General features: G+C 40.6%; 1 protein-coding gene across 1 annotated transcript in view; it reads right to left on the minus strand.

Moving 5' to 3' along the window:
* Window positions 1-20338, minus strand: part of LOC127621571 (mRNA-capping enzyme) — a 195351-nt gene that overhangs the window by 104963 nt on the left and 70050 nt on the right. The window contains exon 11 of the mRNA XM_052095228.1: window positions 660-824. Coding sequence (XP_051951188.1) covers window positions 660-824 — 165 coding nt within the window. The remainder of the gene's footprint in view (window positions 1-659; window positions 825-20338) is intronic.

The raw sequence follows: 20338 nt of genomic DNA on the forward strand, positions 1-20338 counted from the left end.
TATCAGAATGACATGATAATTTAAAATATTTAATAGGAGAGATATGTATTACTGACCATTAGATTTTCTTTCCACATGTCAACAGATATTATTGTGTTCTCTGGAAATATGTCTTTTATGATTCCACAACAAACCTTTGGTCTTGGCAGTCACCTCACTTTTGTTCTCCTTCTGATAATATCAGAAATGATATCTTTCTCTCATGCCAATATGTTAAGCTTTTTAATGGGTTTCTATGTTGGGGAAAATACTAACAGTGAAAATACTGCCTTAATTGGATTTCAATGTCATGATTATATTAGTAAATTGTGCTTAGGACAAGAAAAGTGTGAGAGAAATGTGGTTTTAGTACATTATGCCACATTAAGTGTTTATAACGTCCCCATTTTAAACATTACTTATGTGTTGCCACATGGAGCTCCGGAAAATAAAAATGATATACAAGCTAAACTTCTGATGGTAAATTTCCCACGGAATTAAAGGTTGTTAAAAGATGCACGAATTATGACAATTAAATTCGTAACAGGTTCACCTCTTTACTAGCAGCCAAAAACATAAAAAGAGAAGAACAGTGTGCATGTGAAAACAAAACTGTTTCATCATCATTAGCTTTCCTTCCACACTTGTACAGAGAGCTGCTGCGGTTTATGAATATATACCTTGCGTGCAGCATGAATGTCGAAGAAAGGCTTGTTTCTCACACTGAACGGCTCCTTGGCTTTGTCGATCTGGCCCAATCTTATCTTCTCAGAGCGAGGGGAGATGATCTCCTTCACAATACACAGCAAACGTCTGTCAAAGTCACACTGACCAACGGGCTGACCCTACCAAACAGGCACAACAAATCACAATTCACTAGAACTGTCAATCTATTCAAACATTTTAATCTAAATTAATCAATGCATATAATTCAAAGACATTACATTACTGAGGCAGACGAGAAAAAACTGAATAGACATTACAATATTCCATTACACTGAACATCTGTGTAATGGGTATTTGCACAGAGCATGTGCTTGTGATATAAAACAACAAGAAAAGAACACATGGGTCTTGAGACTCATTTATTGAACTTCTTTTTTTTTTTTTATGAAATGACACATAGAAAATGTCCCATTTTTCTTGAAAGATTTCATTGAAATAGGTGCCATGACATATTACCTGTCTCTGTGACAGCACTAGTCTATGAAAACAGCGGCTGAAAAAAAACGCCTGTGGGCCGTCGTAAATTTACCGGTTGTCAGTTTCTGAACACTATTTTTCAGAGCTTGGTATTGATACAGATTTCCCTACTCGATTCAGATTCTCAAGCTCTCGATTCGATTCCGATTTCAATTACATTCATATGGATATATTTCAGTTATAATGTCTCTTTTGCTTACATATGAAATAAGTTCTCCCCTAGTTAATGCTGTGAATTATACAGGGGACCTTCTAACTAAGTACAATATGAATATATAAATGTTTCTGATTATATTTTATTAGTTTTTGTGTGTGTGTTTTTCCACATTTTATTTCTTTGAGCATTTTGGGCAAATTTTAGTTTTTTAAAAATGAACAAAACAAAAATAATTTGTTTTTTTTAATATATGCAATATCATATTTACTGAGTAATCAGTAAATATGATATTGCATATATTAAAAAAAAAATATTTTTGTTTTGTTTAACCTCTTAAACTTATAAAAAATGTTGGGCTGCTACCAGCAATTTTTCACACTCACCATTTACACACTGTGGAATAATTGCAAAAATTATGTCTAGTTTTACAGAGAACCCCCCAAATAAAACATTTAAAAACACTAATTATTCATAAATAATATTGTATGTGCTTATAAATTTATGACAGAATAAAAAAAAAATAGTTTTCCTAACTTTGTAAGCATGTAATTTTGGATGTGTTCACACCATCTCCCTCCATATGGTCTGATTTTATTCCTCTAGATCAGCGGTTCCCAAACTGTGGTGACCATGGGGTGCACAAGAAAATATTTGTAATGGCAGATTTTCTTAATCTTAATATTATTTACATATTTAAAAAAGTTTCTTTATTTTTAAAATGTCAGTGTTTTTTTTTTTTTTTTGTGATAAATACAATTTCACATTGTAAGCATTACAACTGCACAACATTGTAAACATGATTATTAATAATTTTATCTCATGATTACAGGCGCTTCTGCATCAAATAGATACGCCTATGTTCAGATTAGGTGTCAAGTGAAAATTAGCTAGTTGATCAATATTAGCCTGCTACTGTACATACCTCAAAATGGACACCTGGTTGAAAATGGGCACCTTAAGAAAATCGATAGACTGCAGAGGTGAGCAATCTACATCAGTATCTTTTGTGTAGATGGCACTGACCAGAAAGTCTAAACCCACAATAGTCTGTGGTGAAGTTTTAGCCAATAGCAGTCTCAAGCCCTAATATGGTCTGCCATTTACAAACAAAACATTTCAACTTTCAAGACATGCCTGCAAGTTTTGTCTGAGGGAAATTAGAAGAATTGCAGACCAATAAAAAAATTATGCACTCCCATTTAGGCTTAGGGTCTTCCAAAAATGCACAGAGTGCTTAATTTCTGGCAAGCTACCACATTGCTAAAAGAGGCATGCCCCACACAATGGGAGAAAATCTGTGCCTACCTGCAGAGGTGGGTAGAGTAGCCAAAAACTGTACTCAAGTAAAAGTACACTTACTTTAAAAAAAAAATATTCATGTAGAAGTAAAAGTAATAACATAAAAATGACTTGAATAAGAAAGTATCCAATTAAAAGAGTAGACTAGTGAGTAACTTGTTACTTTCACAAATGACATAGATGTTAACTCCCCTATATTCCATTTAACATGTATTAAGGAATTATTATTAATGGAAATTATGTCATCATGCACCATCATGTTGTTCCAAACCCGTATGACTTTCTTCCATGCAACACAATATGAGATAATTAGACAGAATGTTTGCCTGAGTCACTATGTTCAGTTAAACAAGAGTAAAACATTTCAGTTAATGTTTTTTTTTTCTCCATATTTTGAAAGTGAATGGTGACCGAGACTGTCAGTCTAACATCCACACAATACAAAAGGTCACCCGGGTTTGGAACAACATGAGGGTAGGGGAATGATGACAAAATATTAAATTATGGCTGAGCTACAATGACTTAAAAGGGATAGCTCACTCAAAAAATGTAAATTCTTTCATCATTTACTCACCCTCATGCCATCCCAAAAAGGGATGTCTTCCTTTCTTCTGCAGAACACAAATTATGATTTTTATAAGAATATTACAGCTCTGTAGGCCAAAATGTTGATGCTCCAAAAAGCACATAAAGGCAGCATAAAAGTACTCCATAAGACTCCAGTAGTTAAATCCATAGCTTCAGAAGTGATATGATAGGTGTGGGTGAAAAACAGATCAATATTTGTAATTTTTTTGCTAGACATTCTTCTCCCTGCCCAGTAGGGGGCGATATGCAGAGACGTGTGAATTTTTTTGCTAGACATTCTTCTCCCTGCCCAGTAGGGGGCGATATGCAGATAAGTGTGAATCACCAAAAACACAAAAAGAATGTGAAAGTGATCTGTTTCTCTTATTCTGATCCACGTATTCTCATATCACATCGCTTCTGAATATGCTGATTTAACCACTGGAGTCTTATGGATTACTTTTATGCTGACTTACGTGATTTTGTTTACCTTTAAAATGTTGCCACCCATTCCACTTGCATGTATGGACCTTCTAAGCTGAGAAATACTTCTAAAAATCTAAATTTGAGTTCAGCAGTGAAAGAGAGTCATACAGATCTGGGAACAAAATGTTTTCCACATTTTGTTATGTTACAGCCTTATTCCAAAATGGATTAAATTCATTATTTTCCTCAAAATCCTACAAACAATACCCCATAATGACAACGTGCAAGAAGTTTGTTTGAAATCTTTGCAAATTTATTAAAAATAAAAAACTAAAACAAAAATCACATGAACATAAGAATTCACAGCCTTTGCTCAATACTTTGTCGAAGCACCTTTGGCACCAATTACAGCCTCAAGTTTTTTTTGAGTATGATGCTACAAGCTTGAAACACCTATTTTTGGGCAGTTTCTCCCATTCTTCTTTGCAGGACCTCTCCAGCTCCATCAGGTTGGATGGGGACAGCCAAAAGTGCACAGCAATTTTCAGATCTCTCCAGAGATGTTGAATCGGGTTCAAGTCTGGGCTCTGGCTAGGCCACTCAAGGACATTCACAGAGTTGTCCTGTAGCCACTCCTTTGTTATCTTGGCTGTGTGCTTAGGGTCATTGTCCTGTTGGAAGATGAACCTTCTCCTCAGTCTGAGGTCTAGAGTGCTCTGGAGCAGGTTTTCATCAAGGATGTCTCTGTACATTGCTACATTCATCTTTCCCTCAATCCTGACTAGTCTACAAGTTCCTGCCGCTGAACAACATCCCCACAGCATAATACTGCCATCACCATGCTTCACTGTAAGGATGTTATTGGCAAGATGATGAGCGGTGCCTGGTTTCCTCCAGACATGACGCTTGCCATTCAGAGCAAACAGATCAATCTTTGTTTCATCAGACCAGAGAATTTTGTTTCTCACTGTCTGAGAGTCATCCAGGTGCCTTTTGGCAAACTCCAGGCACCGCTTTTACTGAGGAGTGGCTTCCGTCTGGCCACTCTACCATATAGGCCTGATTGGTGCAGTGCTGCAGATATGGTTGTTCTTCTGGAAGGTTCTCCTCTATCCACAGGGAAATGCTGGAGCTCTGTCAGAGTGACCATCAGGTTGTTGGTCACCTCCCTGACTAAGGCCCTTCTCCACCGATCACTCAGTTTGGCCGGGCGGCCAGCTGTAGGAAGAGTCCTGGTGGTTCCAAACTTCTTCCATTTACGGATGATGGATGCTTCAATGCTGCAGAAATTCTTCTGTACTCTTCCCCAGATCTGTACCTCAATACAATCCTGTCTCGGAGGTCTACAGACAATTCCTTGGACTTCATGGCTTGGTTTGTGCTCTGACATGCAGTGTTAACTGTGGGACCTTATATAGACAGGTGTGTGCCTTTCCAAATCATGTCCAATCAATTTACCACAGGTGGACTCCAATCAAGTTGTAGAAACATCTCAAGGATGATCAGTGGAAACAAGATGCACCTGAGCTCAATTTTGAGTGTCATGGCAAAGGCTGTGAATTCTTATGTACATGTGATTTTTTCTTTTTAATAAATTTGCAAAGATTTCAAACAAACTTCTTTCACGTTGTCATTATGGGGTATTGTTTGTAGAATTTTGAGGAAAATAATGAATTTAATCCATTTTGGAATAAGACTGTAACATAAAATGTGGAAAAAGTGAAGCGCTGTGAATACTTTCCGGATGCACTGTATAAAAGCTCATGACTAAATATGCACTATTTTTGAGCGGGACATTTTTTTAAGAGTCTGAAACAAAGGACAGCCCAGTTGACCATGTGACTTTGAAAAGTCACTTCTGATTGGCACAGGACACCTTTGGGGGATGTTCCAAACAGGAAGAACTCCCTCTCTTCATCTTGCTCTCTTCAGCTGCTCTTGCTCTCCTCGCTTACTCTTCTTTGGCCTGCACGTGCTTCAACTGGTCGCTCCGCTGACGGCCAGGTCCTCCTATGTGAGATCCAAGGGAACTTGGGACTCGACATCCCGAGAAGTAGTGAGAAGGCCTCACTTCACAGCTAACCTCACCATTCATACGGACAATAAATTTGGTCAAAAAGAGATCAAAACATGGACGGAACAAACTTGACCAAGCACCAAGAACCTTTCCGAACCTTTAAAAGAATGCAAGGAAACACCACAAAGACAAGAAAGTACATCTCCAGTATTGTGCTCAAAGTGCTGGTGTATTAATCAAATAATTTGGGTAATCCGATAGCAAATCGATGTAGACTCAAAGAAGGATTAAATGATTCTTTAGGTATTTTCAACAGACTCTGTAAAGTTAATCTTCACTGTACTGATCAGTTATTTCACATTCTGTCACTTTTCACCAACCTGTCTACTGTTAGATTTGATTTATGTTTAGAATAGTAATAAAGTTTGTCTGTGTTCAAAGACAACTTGACTGTGGTATATTTTGATAAATAATCTCATCCCTGTTTCTGAAAGATTTTGGTTCAAAGCTGTACCTAAATACATGTGATATTATTTTCAATAATATCACTCCAATAAGTGAATTAATCATTCACTTATTAAAGCTATTTCCTTATAGTAGAAATTGTGAGCTGATACAACTAGACGTTGTATTACAATTTCAATGGTGGAGAATCTATTAAGACAAATAATCTAGTTATTTGTTATTTATCTAATTTATAATGGTTGTCGAACGAGACTAATTCAGTTATACATTTCATTACCTAATAAGGACAATTTAATTTAGTTAATAGCTCACGTATTTCACGACCCAAAATTCCCTCCTAAATTTAGCACGGATGCAAACTACCCTACATATAATGGTGGTAAAATGTATGTAAAATACCCATTTTAACTGACCCACCACATCTCTAAATTATATATGTAAAACCCTACACCAGTTACAGAATAACCCTGAAAATTCCCATCACATTACACAGAAAAGCCAGCATTAGCATTAGAGCCAAAACTTACCTCGACATGCTGCCTTAAGTTGAAGCTGTGATTTTAATCTTGAAATATAAACTTGTCTTGGTGTTAAATTAAGGCATTGCATGATGAAATCATTATATTTTCACTGTGCGGAGCGAAGAAAGTGTTTCACTTTGAAGAGTTTGATGCTGCAGCATAGATGACTTGAGATGATGACAGTCTGTGATAGGGCAGCAGCTGTGAACTTTCGCTCTTGTAAAAGTCCCATTCAATAAATCTCTCAATAAATTACACATGAACTCAAATTAAACCCAGAGACTCGGCGCTTCGACAGCGTTTCCTAAAAGAGCAAATAGACCTGTAAAAGAGTATATTTCCTCCAAAAGAGTATACACATTCGCGTTGAACATCTTTTTAAGGACACGTCTATTTAAAGATATCTTTCCGGCTTTGTGCAGTTCCTGGATGCGGCAGATATCTCTCCGCTTCTGACGGTCATAAGTGCTGCCTCGCATGTCCGGGCTGCGCTCATACACAGGCAGCGTTTTATGAATGGTTTGTGTTCTCAGTGCGAGAACATAACCATGGCAACATTGCGGTCGCGGCTAGCAATAAAGGCGATTTGGGGAGTGCAGCGGGCTCTATTTCGCCGGGTAAATCCTCACGAACCACCCGCCCCCAGCACGATCGTTTGCTTCCGTCCAGGTCCGAAGCAAGACCGGCTCACCCCACGGCCAGTCTGATGTCTCCCTTGGACCCTGCGAGCTGTATGAGGATTTCGCCACTGCATCGGAGAGTGTCACAGTGGAGACTGATGCTGATGACTTGACTGGGCTGCCACCTTCGGGTCTGCTCGTCCAGTCTGAGCCTGACACACAGATGTCCGCTATGCTTGCCTGGGCCGCTGTGAGCACGGGGCTGGACCGGAACCCTCTTTCCCCCCTCACCCTCAAGCCTAGACGATTGGTTCCTCATGTCAGCGCGCCGCTCACAGCCCCCCCCCCATGGTTTCTTTGAGCGCCCCCTCAAGCTGTCTCCGCCCTGCATGCTATGGCCCTTCTGCAAGTCCACGTAGGCGCTTAATAATCTGCACTTGGGTAGTCCTGTTCCTGAAGTGCTGCTCGACGACCGACAGCACCCCCGGGCCACGAAGGTCACAGTGCCGGTACTCGGACAGGCGACGCTCACACTCGTGGTCCAGGAATGACATCTGTGGCTGAACCTGGTTGAGATACAGTGACGAAGCAGATGGAGGCCATCGCCCACATCATGCCAAGCCACCCTTCCAGAGCTTTAGATGTTCTGAGCAGCTAGTCAGACCTAGGCCGTGTCCTCCCCCTTGCAGGTTCAAACAAACTCTACAAGCACTGTGTCGTTCTTTTGGGCACTGGCAAATGACATCTGCATAGCGGCGGGCTGGGCAACACCCAATACCCTTACGAGATTCTACAATCTCAGGGTTGAGTTGGCTTCGTCCCGTATTTTCTCAGGTCTGAGCATATAGAACAGTAATGCGGAACGGTTGACCGGGTGTTCTGCTTGCACATTGCGCTCTTCCCCTCCACTGAGGCGATCACGTGCGCTCTTTCTCCCAGGAGAGTCCACTAAACTTGCGCTGGATGTCCTTCCTCCCTAGCCCTCTGGTCCGCGAATTCAGCGGAGGAATTCCCCGACCAAACCCACCAAGGGTACTAATTACTCTGTACTGGTATATGTGCTCTACAGGATTGACCTTCATGGATTAATCCCCCTGTATTTTCCGTGGTACGGTCCCCCTACCAGTGGACGGTTCCCTCTGCCCCCCGGTCGCTGTGTTTGTAGCAACTCCTCCCTTCCCCGATGCGTGTTATAGCGTTAAATGGCCTCAGCCACTTTAACTCTATGGGAGAAACATATAGAAAGAAAAGGCGTGGCCTGCTCCCATGGGATGCCTGGAACCTAAAAAGTTTATGAAATTTTTTATGGGGCATTGGGGAAGGGTACGTCCAGTCTGACGCAGCCTATTGCTTTGGCACACAACTGCCTACCCGCACCAGCGTCAGCAGCTCACGTACACGGTTCAGCGCATGGTGTGATTGAATAGGGACCCCTAGTGTCGCTTCATTCGACACAACGTCGAGTGAGCAACAGATTGGGAAGTCTAGGTTACTGTTGCAACCTCCATTCCCTGATGGAGGGAACGAGACGTTGTGTCCCCCCTGCCACGACGCTTAACCGAGCCACTGTAACAGCCGAACCTTATTCTTGGCTCCTCAGTGCAAAACCTGAATGAACAGATGCACGATTCCCTCCTTTTATACCCATATGTCCGGGGGAGGGACATGCGAATTCTGTCTGCCAATTCCACATTGGCCTTTTCTGAAGTTCAGAGGTAACTGAGGCCTTCAAGAAAGTACCCCTAGTGTCGCTTCATTCGACACAACCTCTCGTTCCCTCCATAGAATTTCCGCACACAGAAATGTGCTGGTTATCGCACTTGACAGGCTTTTTGAACTCAGATGTGAAGTCCAGGAATTGTTTTGCGAGCAACCCGTTTCACTTGTCCTCCAACTTGCAAGACAAGATCTGGTTACAGAAGTTGGCATACCCTGTTGGCATATCCAACAGCCATTTCTTTTTTCACAATCGAAAGTCACGTGAACAAATGATACTTTTATCGCTGTTGCTAACTTTAAAACTAGCGGGTTGATGTCGCGTTTCGGAAATCCAGTGATGTTGGTAGTGACGATTCTCCCTGACCAATCAGTGATCTGTAGAGTTTTGACATCACATTTAGTATCGGCCCGGCTCGCTTGGAACCTCGACCGAGGTGGTACTAAAAAAAGTATCAGGTACCAGGTACTATCCACAATGGAAAACCCCCAAAAACCTAGCAGAGTCGAGTTGAGTCGAGTTGTACCGTGCAGTGGAAACGCCCCATTTAAGAAGGTAGGCAGCAATAATCATTATTTAAAATGAATTTTATTTGAATGTTTTGTCATAAAAAGTTAAAATTTGCAATTGGTTATTGTGGTTAAAAATGTAATGTTCAGTTGAGATAGGGTGATGGGGGTGGTTGACAGTTGTCAGTGGTTAGAAAGGGGTGCATGCTCCTAAATGTTTGGGAACCACTGCTCTACTGTAGATGGTAGGAAGTACTAGTAAATATATATTTTTCTTTATCACCTTCCATCACAAAATGCAGATCTGAAATGTAGGTAGTGCTAGAATGCATTTTAGCCATCTCAGATGTGTCCGTCCAAAGACATTTAGTCTAATTTTCAGTTCTTGCACCACCCCCATTTTTTTTCATTGAATATCTTAGCACAATCTAGGTGTCATTAGAAAGCTGAGATCCTCCCCTTTGCAATGATCTATAACATTTTATTGTTAATAGTCCATAACATATATTTCTGATGATTTGTTTAGCATAATTTTCCTGGGGCACTGCATATGTTGTAATGGACATCAAAGATGTAACATTGGATTATTCACACAAGCAAGCTCACAGAAAAGTAAACAATAGGAAGTTCTCTAAAACAATTTGCCAAAGTAAACAAAGATATAAAGTGTTCAGCTATTTGTTGCTTACAGGAGCAGTGATCAGAGCATAAAACAGTTATCTGTATTTAATGTCTTACAAATATAGATAGATCATATATTGTCCTCAAAAAGGAAATTTGTTTCCACTGTCAGTGCGTAGAAAAACAAACACAACAACACCATACATTTTAACCGTCAAATCAATCACAAACACAGAGAAAAAAAGAAAGAAAAAAAAAACACAGGAACAGCCATAGGAACAAAACTCCTACCGTAACTGGCCTTTATGCAAATGAATAGTCTATACCTGCAGCCAGAAGGAAGGAGGATGACATACAGATAAACTGGATGGTCCGGATCATTAAGTTGGCTTGTGAGAGCCAACTTACTGAAATCCTACTTAAACTTATTAAATTGGCTTGTGAGAGCCAACTTACTGAAATCCTATTTAAACTTATTATTATTATTATTATTATTAAGTTGGCTTGTGAGAGCCAACTTACTGAAATCCTATTTAAACTTATTATTATTATTATTAAGTTGGCTTGTGAGAGCCAACTTACTGAAATCCTATTTAAACTTATTATTATTATTAAGTTGGCTTGTGAGAGCCAACTTACTGAAATCCTATTTAAACTTATTATTATTAAGTTGGCTTGTGAGAGTCAACTTACTGAAATACAACTTAAACTTATTATTATTCCGATTCTTATTAAGTTGGCTTGTGAAAGCCAACTTACTGAAATCCTATTTAAACTTATTAAGTTGGCTTGTGAGAGCCAACTTACTGATATTGTACTTAAACTTATTATTAAGTTGGCTTGTGAGAGCCAACTTACTGAAATCCTATTTAAACTTATTATTATTATTATTATTAAGTTGGCTTGTGAGAGCCAACTTACTGAAATCCTATTTAAACTTATTAAGTTGGCTTGTGAGAGCCAACTTACTGAAATCCTATTTAAACTTATTATTATTAAGTTGGCTTGTGAGAGCCAACTTACTGAAATCCTATTTAAACTTATTATTATTATGTTGGCTAGTGAGAGCCAACTTACTGAAATCCTATTTAAACTTATTATTATTAGTGGTGCTTGCAAAGCATCACTATTGTTATCTCACATACTTATTTTTATTTTTATTTTTATTAGTGGTGCTTGCAAAGCATCACTATTGTAATCTCACATACTTATTATTATTTTTATTTTTTTTATTAGTGGTGCTTGCAAAGCATCACTATTGTAATCTCACATACTTATTATTAGTGGTGCTTGCAAAGCATCACTATTGTAATCTCACATACTTATTTTTGTTAGTGGTGCTTGCATTATTATATCTCACATACTTATAATACTTTGTATTTCATCTTAATCTTAGATCTCTTAACAACTGCACCTTTTGACGTGAGACCCACGAATGAGGTGTCAAATCGAGCGACCTATTGAGGACACGTGTGCTATGACTTTTATAAGCGATCGGAGTGCGGTATTTGCCCCAGGGGCAAAAAAGCAGCCGAAAAATCCCATAGACTTAACATTGCGTCAAACTTTGACGCATCACAGCTCCGAGCGAGGATTTAGCAGAAACGTGTGATTTGCTACATTTGAAGAGGCTGGCAGGCTCTGTAAGAGCATGCCTCAATATGTGGTAAATGTTGCACCCCTGGGGGCAGGAGCTGCCCAAAGTTGCCCCCATTGACTTACAATGGTGTAGGACGGCCCATGAAATGAAATTGCATGGTGATTTTGTATTGAACATAGCTCTGGATCACAGTGTCATAGAGACAAGGGGCAGGCTCATTTTACTCAGACGACCAATCAGTCAATCAGGATCATTGTGAAGCTATCAAGCCACGCCCTAGCAACAATTTAAAGCACCTTAGCAACAAGTCCCATAGACTTCTAATGAAACACATCAAAGGAATATCTCCGGATAGAAGTGTCATAGAAACACAAGGGTGGTCTCGTTTGACTCGGGGCAGCAAACAGCCAATCATGAATCACCTCAACACTTCCTAGCCCCTCCCTAGCAACCATTGTCGAGCACCTTAGCAACCAAAATCCATAGAGGGATATCTTCCATTCTGAATGTCACAGAGGCATGGGAGTTGGTTCATATCATTCATACTGACAAGCAGCCTTTGGAGATTCATGATTGGCAGGTGCCAAGCCACTCCCTAGCAACTAAACACAGTACCCTAGCAACCGAGTAACAAATCACATATTTCTGCACCACAAAATCCTACAGACTTCTGGGTTGATTTATTTACCATAGACTTAACAAAGTTTGACGCAATGTTAAGTCTATGGGATTTTTCGGCTGCTTTTTTGCCCCTGGGGCAAATACCGTCTTCCATTCTGAATGTCACAGAGGCATGGGAATTGGTTTATATAATTCATACTGACAAGCAGCCTTTGGAGTTTCATGATTGGCAGCTGCCAAGCCACTCTCTAGCAACTAAACATAGTACCCTAGTAACCGGGTAACAAATCACATATCTCTGCATCAGAAAAACGTAGAGACTTCTGGGTTGGTTTATTTCACTCAGGATGGCAAGGAGACTTCAAAAGTATCACTATGGTAACTGCCTAGCAACCACATGGGGTTTCCCTAGCAACCGAGTAACAAATCACATATCTCTGCATCAGAAAAACGTAGAGACTTCTGGGTTGGTTTATTTCAATCAGGATGGCAAAGACACTTGATTAGAATCACTATTGTAACTGCCTAGAAAGAAGGAGGGGTTACCCTAGCAACCAAGTAACAAATCACATATCTCTGGATCAGAACATCGTAGAGACTTCCTGGTTGACTGATTTTACTCAGGATAGCAAGGAGACTTGATAAATATCACTATGGTAACTGCCTAGCAACCAGATGGGGGTACCCTAGCAACCGAGTAAAAAAACACATCTCAGCAGTTATAAAATGCTATTTGACGAGTTTTGCCACGGCAAGCACCACTCACATTTATTGACTAGCGAAGTGCTAAAACAAGCTAAAAATGTGCTTGCATCATGCTAAAATCGCCTAGCGAAGTGCTAAAACATGCTAAAAATGTGCTAGCATCATGCTAACACATGTTAGCATCGCCTAGTGAAGTGCTAAAACATGCTAAAAACGTGCTAGCATCGCCTAGCGAAGTGCTAAAAAATGCTAAAAACATGCTTAGCATCATGATAACACATCTTAGCATACGCCTAGCAAAGTGCTTTAAAACATGTTAAAAGCGTCTTAGCATCATCGTTAACACATGCTTAGCATACGCCTAGCGAAGTCTTAAAACAAGCTAAAAATGTGCTTTGCATCATGCTAAAATCGCCTAGCGAAGTGCTTAAAACATCCTAAAAGCGTCTTAACATCATCTTAACACATCTTAGCATACGCCTAGCGAGAGTCTTAAAACATCTTAAAAGCGTCTTAACATCGCCTAGCAAAGTGCTTAAAAAATGCTAAAAGCGTCTTAGCATCATGCTTAACACATCTTAGCATCGCCTAGCAAAGTCTTAAAACATGTTAAAAGCGTCTTAGCATCATGCTTAACACATGCTTAGCATCGCCTAGCGAAGTGCTTAAAAAATCTTAAAAACATCTCTAGCATCATGTTAACACATGCTTAGCATCAGCCTAGCGAAGTCTTTAAAACATGCTTAAAAACATGCTAGCATCATGCTAACACATGCTAGCATCGCCTAGCGAAGTGCTAAAACATGCTAAAAACGTGCTAACATCGCCTAGCGAAGTGCTACAAAATGCTTAAAACATGCTAGCATCATGTTAGCATCACCTAGCGAAGTGCTAAAAGATGCTAAAAACGTGCTAGCATCATGCTAACACATGCAAGCATCACCTAGCGAAGTGTTAAAACATGCTAAAAACGTGCTAGCATCATGCTAACACATGCTAGCATCGCCTAGCGAAGTGCTAAAAAAATGCTAAAAACATGCTAGCATCATGCTAACACATGCTAGCATCGACTAGCGAAGTGCTAAAAATGCTAAAAACGTGCTAGAATCATGCTAACACATGCTAGCATCGCCTAGCAAAGTGCTAAAACATGCTAAAAACATGTCTATCATCTATCTATCTGTCTAGCAACTAAGTTAAACTTTAAACTACTTTAAACTTCAAACTACTTTAAACTAATTTAAAATACAAACTAATTTAAACTTTAAACTAATTTAAACTATAAACTACTTTAAACTATAAACTACTTTAAACTAATTTAAACTAATTTAAACTTCAATCTACTTTAAACTTCTTCAAACTTTCTGGTCCAAACTTTCACAAGCCAACTTAAAGTTTGTCTCGACTAACTTTTTTTCTAGTTTAAAATTTGATGTGCCTTCCGGAGCGTATATAAAGTAACAGTCCGATAAATTAGAGGTAGGAATACCAATGATTTTTCTTGCTAAATTAGTTATCTTTAAGAGTTTGTTCTTATTGGTAACTGTTAGCATATGAAACAAAATGAAAAAAATGGTACCATAGACAAGAACTGACTCAATAATACTTTGATACAGAAGAAGACTAGGCTGAACAGACAGATTTTTCAGTTTATGAATAACTGTAAGTCTCTGTTGACAGCACTTGTAAATACCTAGTGTATGCTGATTGAAGCTGAGATGTTTATCTAATGTAATGCCAAGATACCTGAAATGCTCCACCCTTTCAACCATCTCTCCATTAATGATAATACTGGAAGGATGGATCAGTGTTTTGGAAGAGCTAAAAACCAGTTCATTAGTCTTTGAAATATTAAGGTAAATAAAGTTATCATCACACCATGTACTAAAATATGCTATGATAGACCAAAAAAGAATCATTGTCCTTATTAAGCAGTGCAAGAATGGCAGAATCATCTGCATATTAAAAATAATGAGGTAGTAACTGGACTCTGACAATCTCTGAAATATCGTATTTCACTTTGTTATTATTTTGAAAATATTTTAAACTGTTATTAGTGAAACAAATCAAGAGCTTTCATTTGATATATGATTTGTCTATTTAAGTGCTATATAATTTAAAGACTTTTATATTCATATGAATGTTTCTACAACATAACCACTAGGTGGCGGTTAATTGCGATGCAGATGTTTTAAGGCCTTTTGTTATTTTAAGTAAAATAAATGCAGAAGTGACAGTTATTTATGAAAAGTTCAGATTTTAAACTTTCAAACGATACCACATACGCCTGAACTATGTTTACAGGGACTTTTTTTAAATTTTTATACACGATATAGAGCCCCCTTTTGGAGTTTGAGGTTAACTGCATTTGTACTATTTACAAGTATTTACATTGATTTGTTGAACACATGCTAAAAACCAGCACTGTCTCTAAGGAAATCCGGCATATCTGTAAACAGTATCTTTAAATTAACATGTTAACGAGTGAGACTCCAGTTCCTTTATCTCATCTGTGCTATGGCTGATTACAATTAAAAAAAATTGTTTTTGGTTTATGATCAACAACTGACTGTTAAAATAGAAAGGTTATTAAGAGAGACATTATTCAATGAGAAATCGGTTGTGTGGATCGCGTCTTTGGACACACAGAATAAATTTTACTCACAATGCACAATGTAAGGATTTCGCTGCTGAATACTCCACCATTATACTACACATTTCATTCACTGGTGAGTGAAATCTAAACATTTACCAGCCAGTTGCCAAATATATATATTTTTAGTCTCATAGCATGAAATTTGGATGCAAATGCGAGTGATATCCTCTCATTGTAGTGAAGGGTTGTGCATAGAGAAAAAGATCGATCCATGGCTTTTGAGAATCAATATTGAATCAACCAAATAAAATAAAATAAAAATGAATCAAAAATGTTTTTTTTTTTCCCAGCCCTAGTATTTTGTTATCTTGTATATATCACAATACCTATACATGGTCTGTGTAACTGTTCAGGTTTTTCTTACAATGCAATCCAGCTCCATCTCTAATAACAGTCTCCACTTGTCTCTGAGTTTACACGTGTGTCTGTTTTTGGAAACAGGGGACACGTCTTATTCAGTGGCTAAGTCTGGTGGACGTTTTAGAATGGATAAAATCTTTTATAAACATTTTAGCTTAAAATAAATAAATAAATCACAACAGTAAAAGATGACCATCAAGGACACAGCGCAGATGGACAAATTAATGTGTCCAGTGTGAGCAGCTCGTTACTCATTCTGTGGCTTTCACACTGAGTCAGAAACAGAGCACAGATCGCACGAAAAACAAATTGGGAACAAACTACGCTCAGATTCGGACCACAGCAAACATGACCACCTTAATTCTGGGCCTTAAAGGAATGTTCCAGATTCAGTACAAGTTAAGCTCAATCGACAGAATTTGTTGCATAATGTTTATTACCATTGAAAATAATTTTGACTCGTTCCATGATAATACAAAAAATACAATAAATAAATAATATATATATATATATATATATATATATATATATATATATATATATATATATATATATATATATATATATTGGTTACATTAAACCACTTACAATGGGAATGAATGGGGCAGTGCTTAAACAAAAACACTTTCGCCTACGTTATGTCATCAAGGCAACAAAGCTGTAATATTGAATGTTACAATACATAGTTAAGGTTAGTAACTCAATTTTATCACCCTTAAAACATGTTAACATGTACAGTACTGTGCATAAGTCTTAGGCAGATAAGATGTTTCACAAAAGCATTAGTCTTAAGATGGTGTAAAGACCTCCTCCGAGGGATGACACTTGACACAGCGGCTCAGAGGTGAGGTTCTTTATTCTCTCTCTTAATCACAACGTGCCCAGAGCACTTTTAAACAGTCAGCTTTTACCACACACAAACACAGTAATTGTTATGTCACTCTCTCTCCCCCATGGAGGCCCTCGGGCTGCCTTTTATGCCGCTCTCCCCATGCTCACTGAAATTAGAGACAGGTGTTAGACATAATCTAGCTCAGGTGTAAGCGCCCTTACCGCTTTTCTCTCCCAGACAGGCGCTTGACCACGCCCCCGCTGCCACATACCCCCACCACCCGACTCAGGCCAGGGCACCATCCGGCCTGTCTACCACTCCCCACCCCATTTCTGGAGAGGAAGTCAGCGACAGCCATCTGCACCCCCGGTCTGTGGACCACCTTGAATTTAAAGGGCTGGAGGGCCAGATACCAACGGGTGATCCGGGCGTTAGTATCTTTCATGTGATGGAGCCACTGCAGTGGGGCGTGATCCGAGCACAGGGTGAAGGCCCGCCCCAGCAGGTAGTAACGGAGGGTGAGGACCGCCCACTTGATGGCCAAACACTCCTTTTCCACGGTGCTGTACTTAGTCTCCCTTAAGGAGAGCTTACGGCTAATGTACAGCACCGGGCTCCTCCCCTCCACCACCTCGCGAGTACGGCCCCCAGCCCTCTGTCTGAAGCGTCCGTCTGCAAAATAAAAGGAGAGAGAAGTCAGGTGCATGAAGAAGCGGCCCCCACAAAGTGCGGCTTTAATCTGCATAAGCGCCTGTTGGCACTGCTCCGACCATTGGACCGGATCTGGAGCCCCCTTTTTAGTGAGGTCAGTCAGCGGGCTGGTGGCGTCCGAATAATTAGGCACAAATCTCCTATAATAGCCAGCCAGCCCCAGGAACTGCCTCACCCCCTTTTTGGTCTTGGGTCTAGGGCAAGTCGCAATCGCCATGGTTTTGTCAATTTGGGGACGCACCTGGCCATGACCCAAGTGGAACCCCAGATACCGTACCTCCGCCGCCTAATCAGCGCACTTCTTAGGGTTTGCCGTGAGCCCCGCCCGCCGCAGCGATCTCAGGACGGCCCTCAGATGTTGCATGTGCCGCTGACAATCATTGCTATAAATGATAATATCATCCAAATAGGCAGCGGCGTATGCGGCGTGCGATCTGAGGATCCGATCCATGAGTCGTTGAAACGTGGCTGGTGCTCCAAACAAACCGAAAGCAAGCGTCACAAATTGGTGTAATCCAAACGGCGTAGTGAAGGCTGTTTTCTCACGGGACATTGGTGTCAAGGGGCTCTGCCAATAACCCTTTGTTAAATCCAAGGTCGAATAAAATCGAGCAGTACCTAACCGATCGAGCAGTTCATCAACACGGGGCATTGGGTACGCGTCAAATTTAGACACCGCGTTAACTTTTCTGTAATCCACACAGAATCGGACAGACCCATCACTCTTGGAAACAAGAACAACCGGGCTGGACCAATCACTGTGGGATTCCTCTATTATGCCCATATCAAGCATTGCATCTAATTCCTCCCGTACTATTTTCTTTTTATGTTCGGGTAAGCGATAGGGCCGGCAACGCACCACCGCACCCGGCTCGGTCTCGATGTTGTGCTGTACGATGTCTGTACGGCCCGGTAGAGGGGAAAACACATCCGCAAATTCCTTTTGTAATTCGGAGACCTCTGTGAGTTGACGCGGTGAGAGTTGGTCTCCACAAGTAACCGGAGTGTTAAGATTGTAGTTTTTGTTTACCTCCGGTCCGAGCTCCGCCCTCTCCGGAACCACCATGGCCAACGTCACAGAGGCCGCCTCCTCTGTCAATCTGAGGTTACATGGAGAAACAGAACCAACTGAGCCAGCCTAAATAGATTGAAGAAATATGATGAATTCTCCAAGAAGCTTGGAACATCCTATCTGCCAACAACCAAGAAAAACTGTGTCCAGGTGTACTTAGGAGAATTGGTGCTGTTTGAAGGCAAAGGTGGTCACACCGAATATAGATGTAGGTTTTTTTTATGTTTACTGGAATTTGTATGGCATCCTTACTATGCAACATTTTTCACAAGTGCCTAAAACTTTTGCACTGTACTGTATGTCTTGTGGCTTTACTTTTGAAACAGTGTGTATTTTAATGTTTATGAGAAGGACCCATACACTTCCACTATGGATGTCATAAAATATCGATATATATTGATTATCGATCAGCACATTATTTTACCAATACATTTTTGAGGCATATATTAAAATTAAATGGTAAATGGTCTGCACTTATATAGCACCTTGTTGATCCAAGATGGCGGCGCGGTAGCACGCAGCTGCCACTCCAGATCCAAAATGGGGCTATTTTTGTCACTTAGCCCGACTTTTACGGCACATGGAAATCGGAGCAACCGGTTTTCATGTCTACCATCACCAGACACTGCTAAAATATAAGATTCATGCAACAAACCAAGCTGCATGATGATCTGCAGGAGTTGCTACGTGTCGCCTGATGCCGGTGGCCGGGGGAGGGCCCCTCTCACTAGACCCACTGCAGTTTGCATATCGTCCAAACCCTTCTACAGACGACGCCATCGCCACCACCCTCCATCTGGCCCTCACCCACCTAGATAAAAAGGACTCATACGTTCAAATGCTGTTCATAGACTTCAGCTCAGCATTCAACACAATCATTCCTCAGCACCTGATTGGAAAGCTGAACTTGCTGGGCCTGGACACCTCCCTCTGCAACTGGATCCTGGACTTCCTGACTGGGAGACCTCAGTCAGTCCGGATCGGGAACAGCATCTCCACCACCACCACATTGAGCACTGGGGCCCCCCTGGGCTGTGTGCTCAGTCCACTGCTGTTCACTCTGCTGACTCAAGACTGTGCAGCAATGCACAGCTTAAACCACATCATTAAGTTCGCCGATGACACGACCTTGGTGGGTCTCATCAGCAAGAACGACGAGTCAGCAGTGTACAGCCAACAACCTGTCTCTGAATGTGGACAAAACAAAAGAGATGGATATTGACTTTAGGAGAGCACAGAGTGACTGCTCTCCGCTGAACATCGACGGTTCCTCCGTGGAGATTGTCAAGAGCACCAAACTCCTTGGTGTTCACCTGGCTGAGAACCTCACCTGGTCCCTCAACACCAGCTCTATTACCAAGAAAGCCCAGCAGCATCTCGACTTTCTTTGAAGGCTGAGGCAAGCACATCTCCCACCCCACCATCCTCACTACATTCTATAGAGGGACTATTGAGAGCATCCTGAGCAGCTGCATCACTGCCTGGTTTGGGACTTGCACCGTTTCGGTCTGCAAAGCCCTGCAGAGGATAGTGAGGACAGCTGAGAGTATCATCGGGGTCTCTCTTCCCTCCATCAAAGGCATTTACAAAAAACACTGCATCCGCAAAGCAACCACACAAACTCCTCACCCTCCTGCCATCTGGCACGAGGTACCGAAGCATTCGAGGCCCTCACGGCCA

The sequence above is a fragment of the Xyrauchen texanus genome, chromosome 28, assembly GCF_025860055.1.
Source record: "Xyrauchen texanus isolate HMW12.3.18 chromosome 28, RBS_HiC_50CHRs, whole genome shotgun sequence".
Taxonomy (NCBI): Eukaryota; Metazoa; Chordata; class Actinopteri; order Cypriniformes; family Catostomidae; genus Xyrauchen; species Xyrauchen texanus.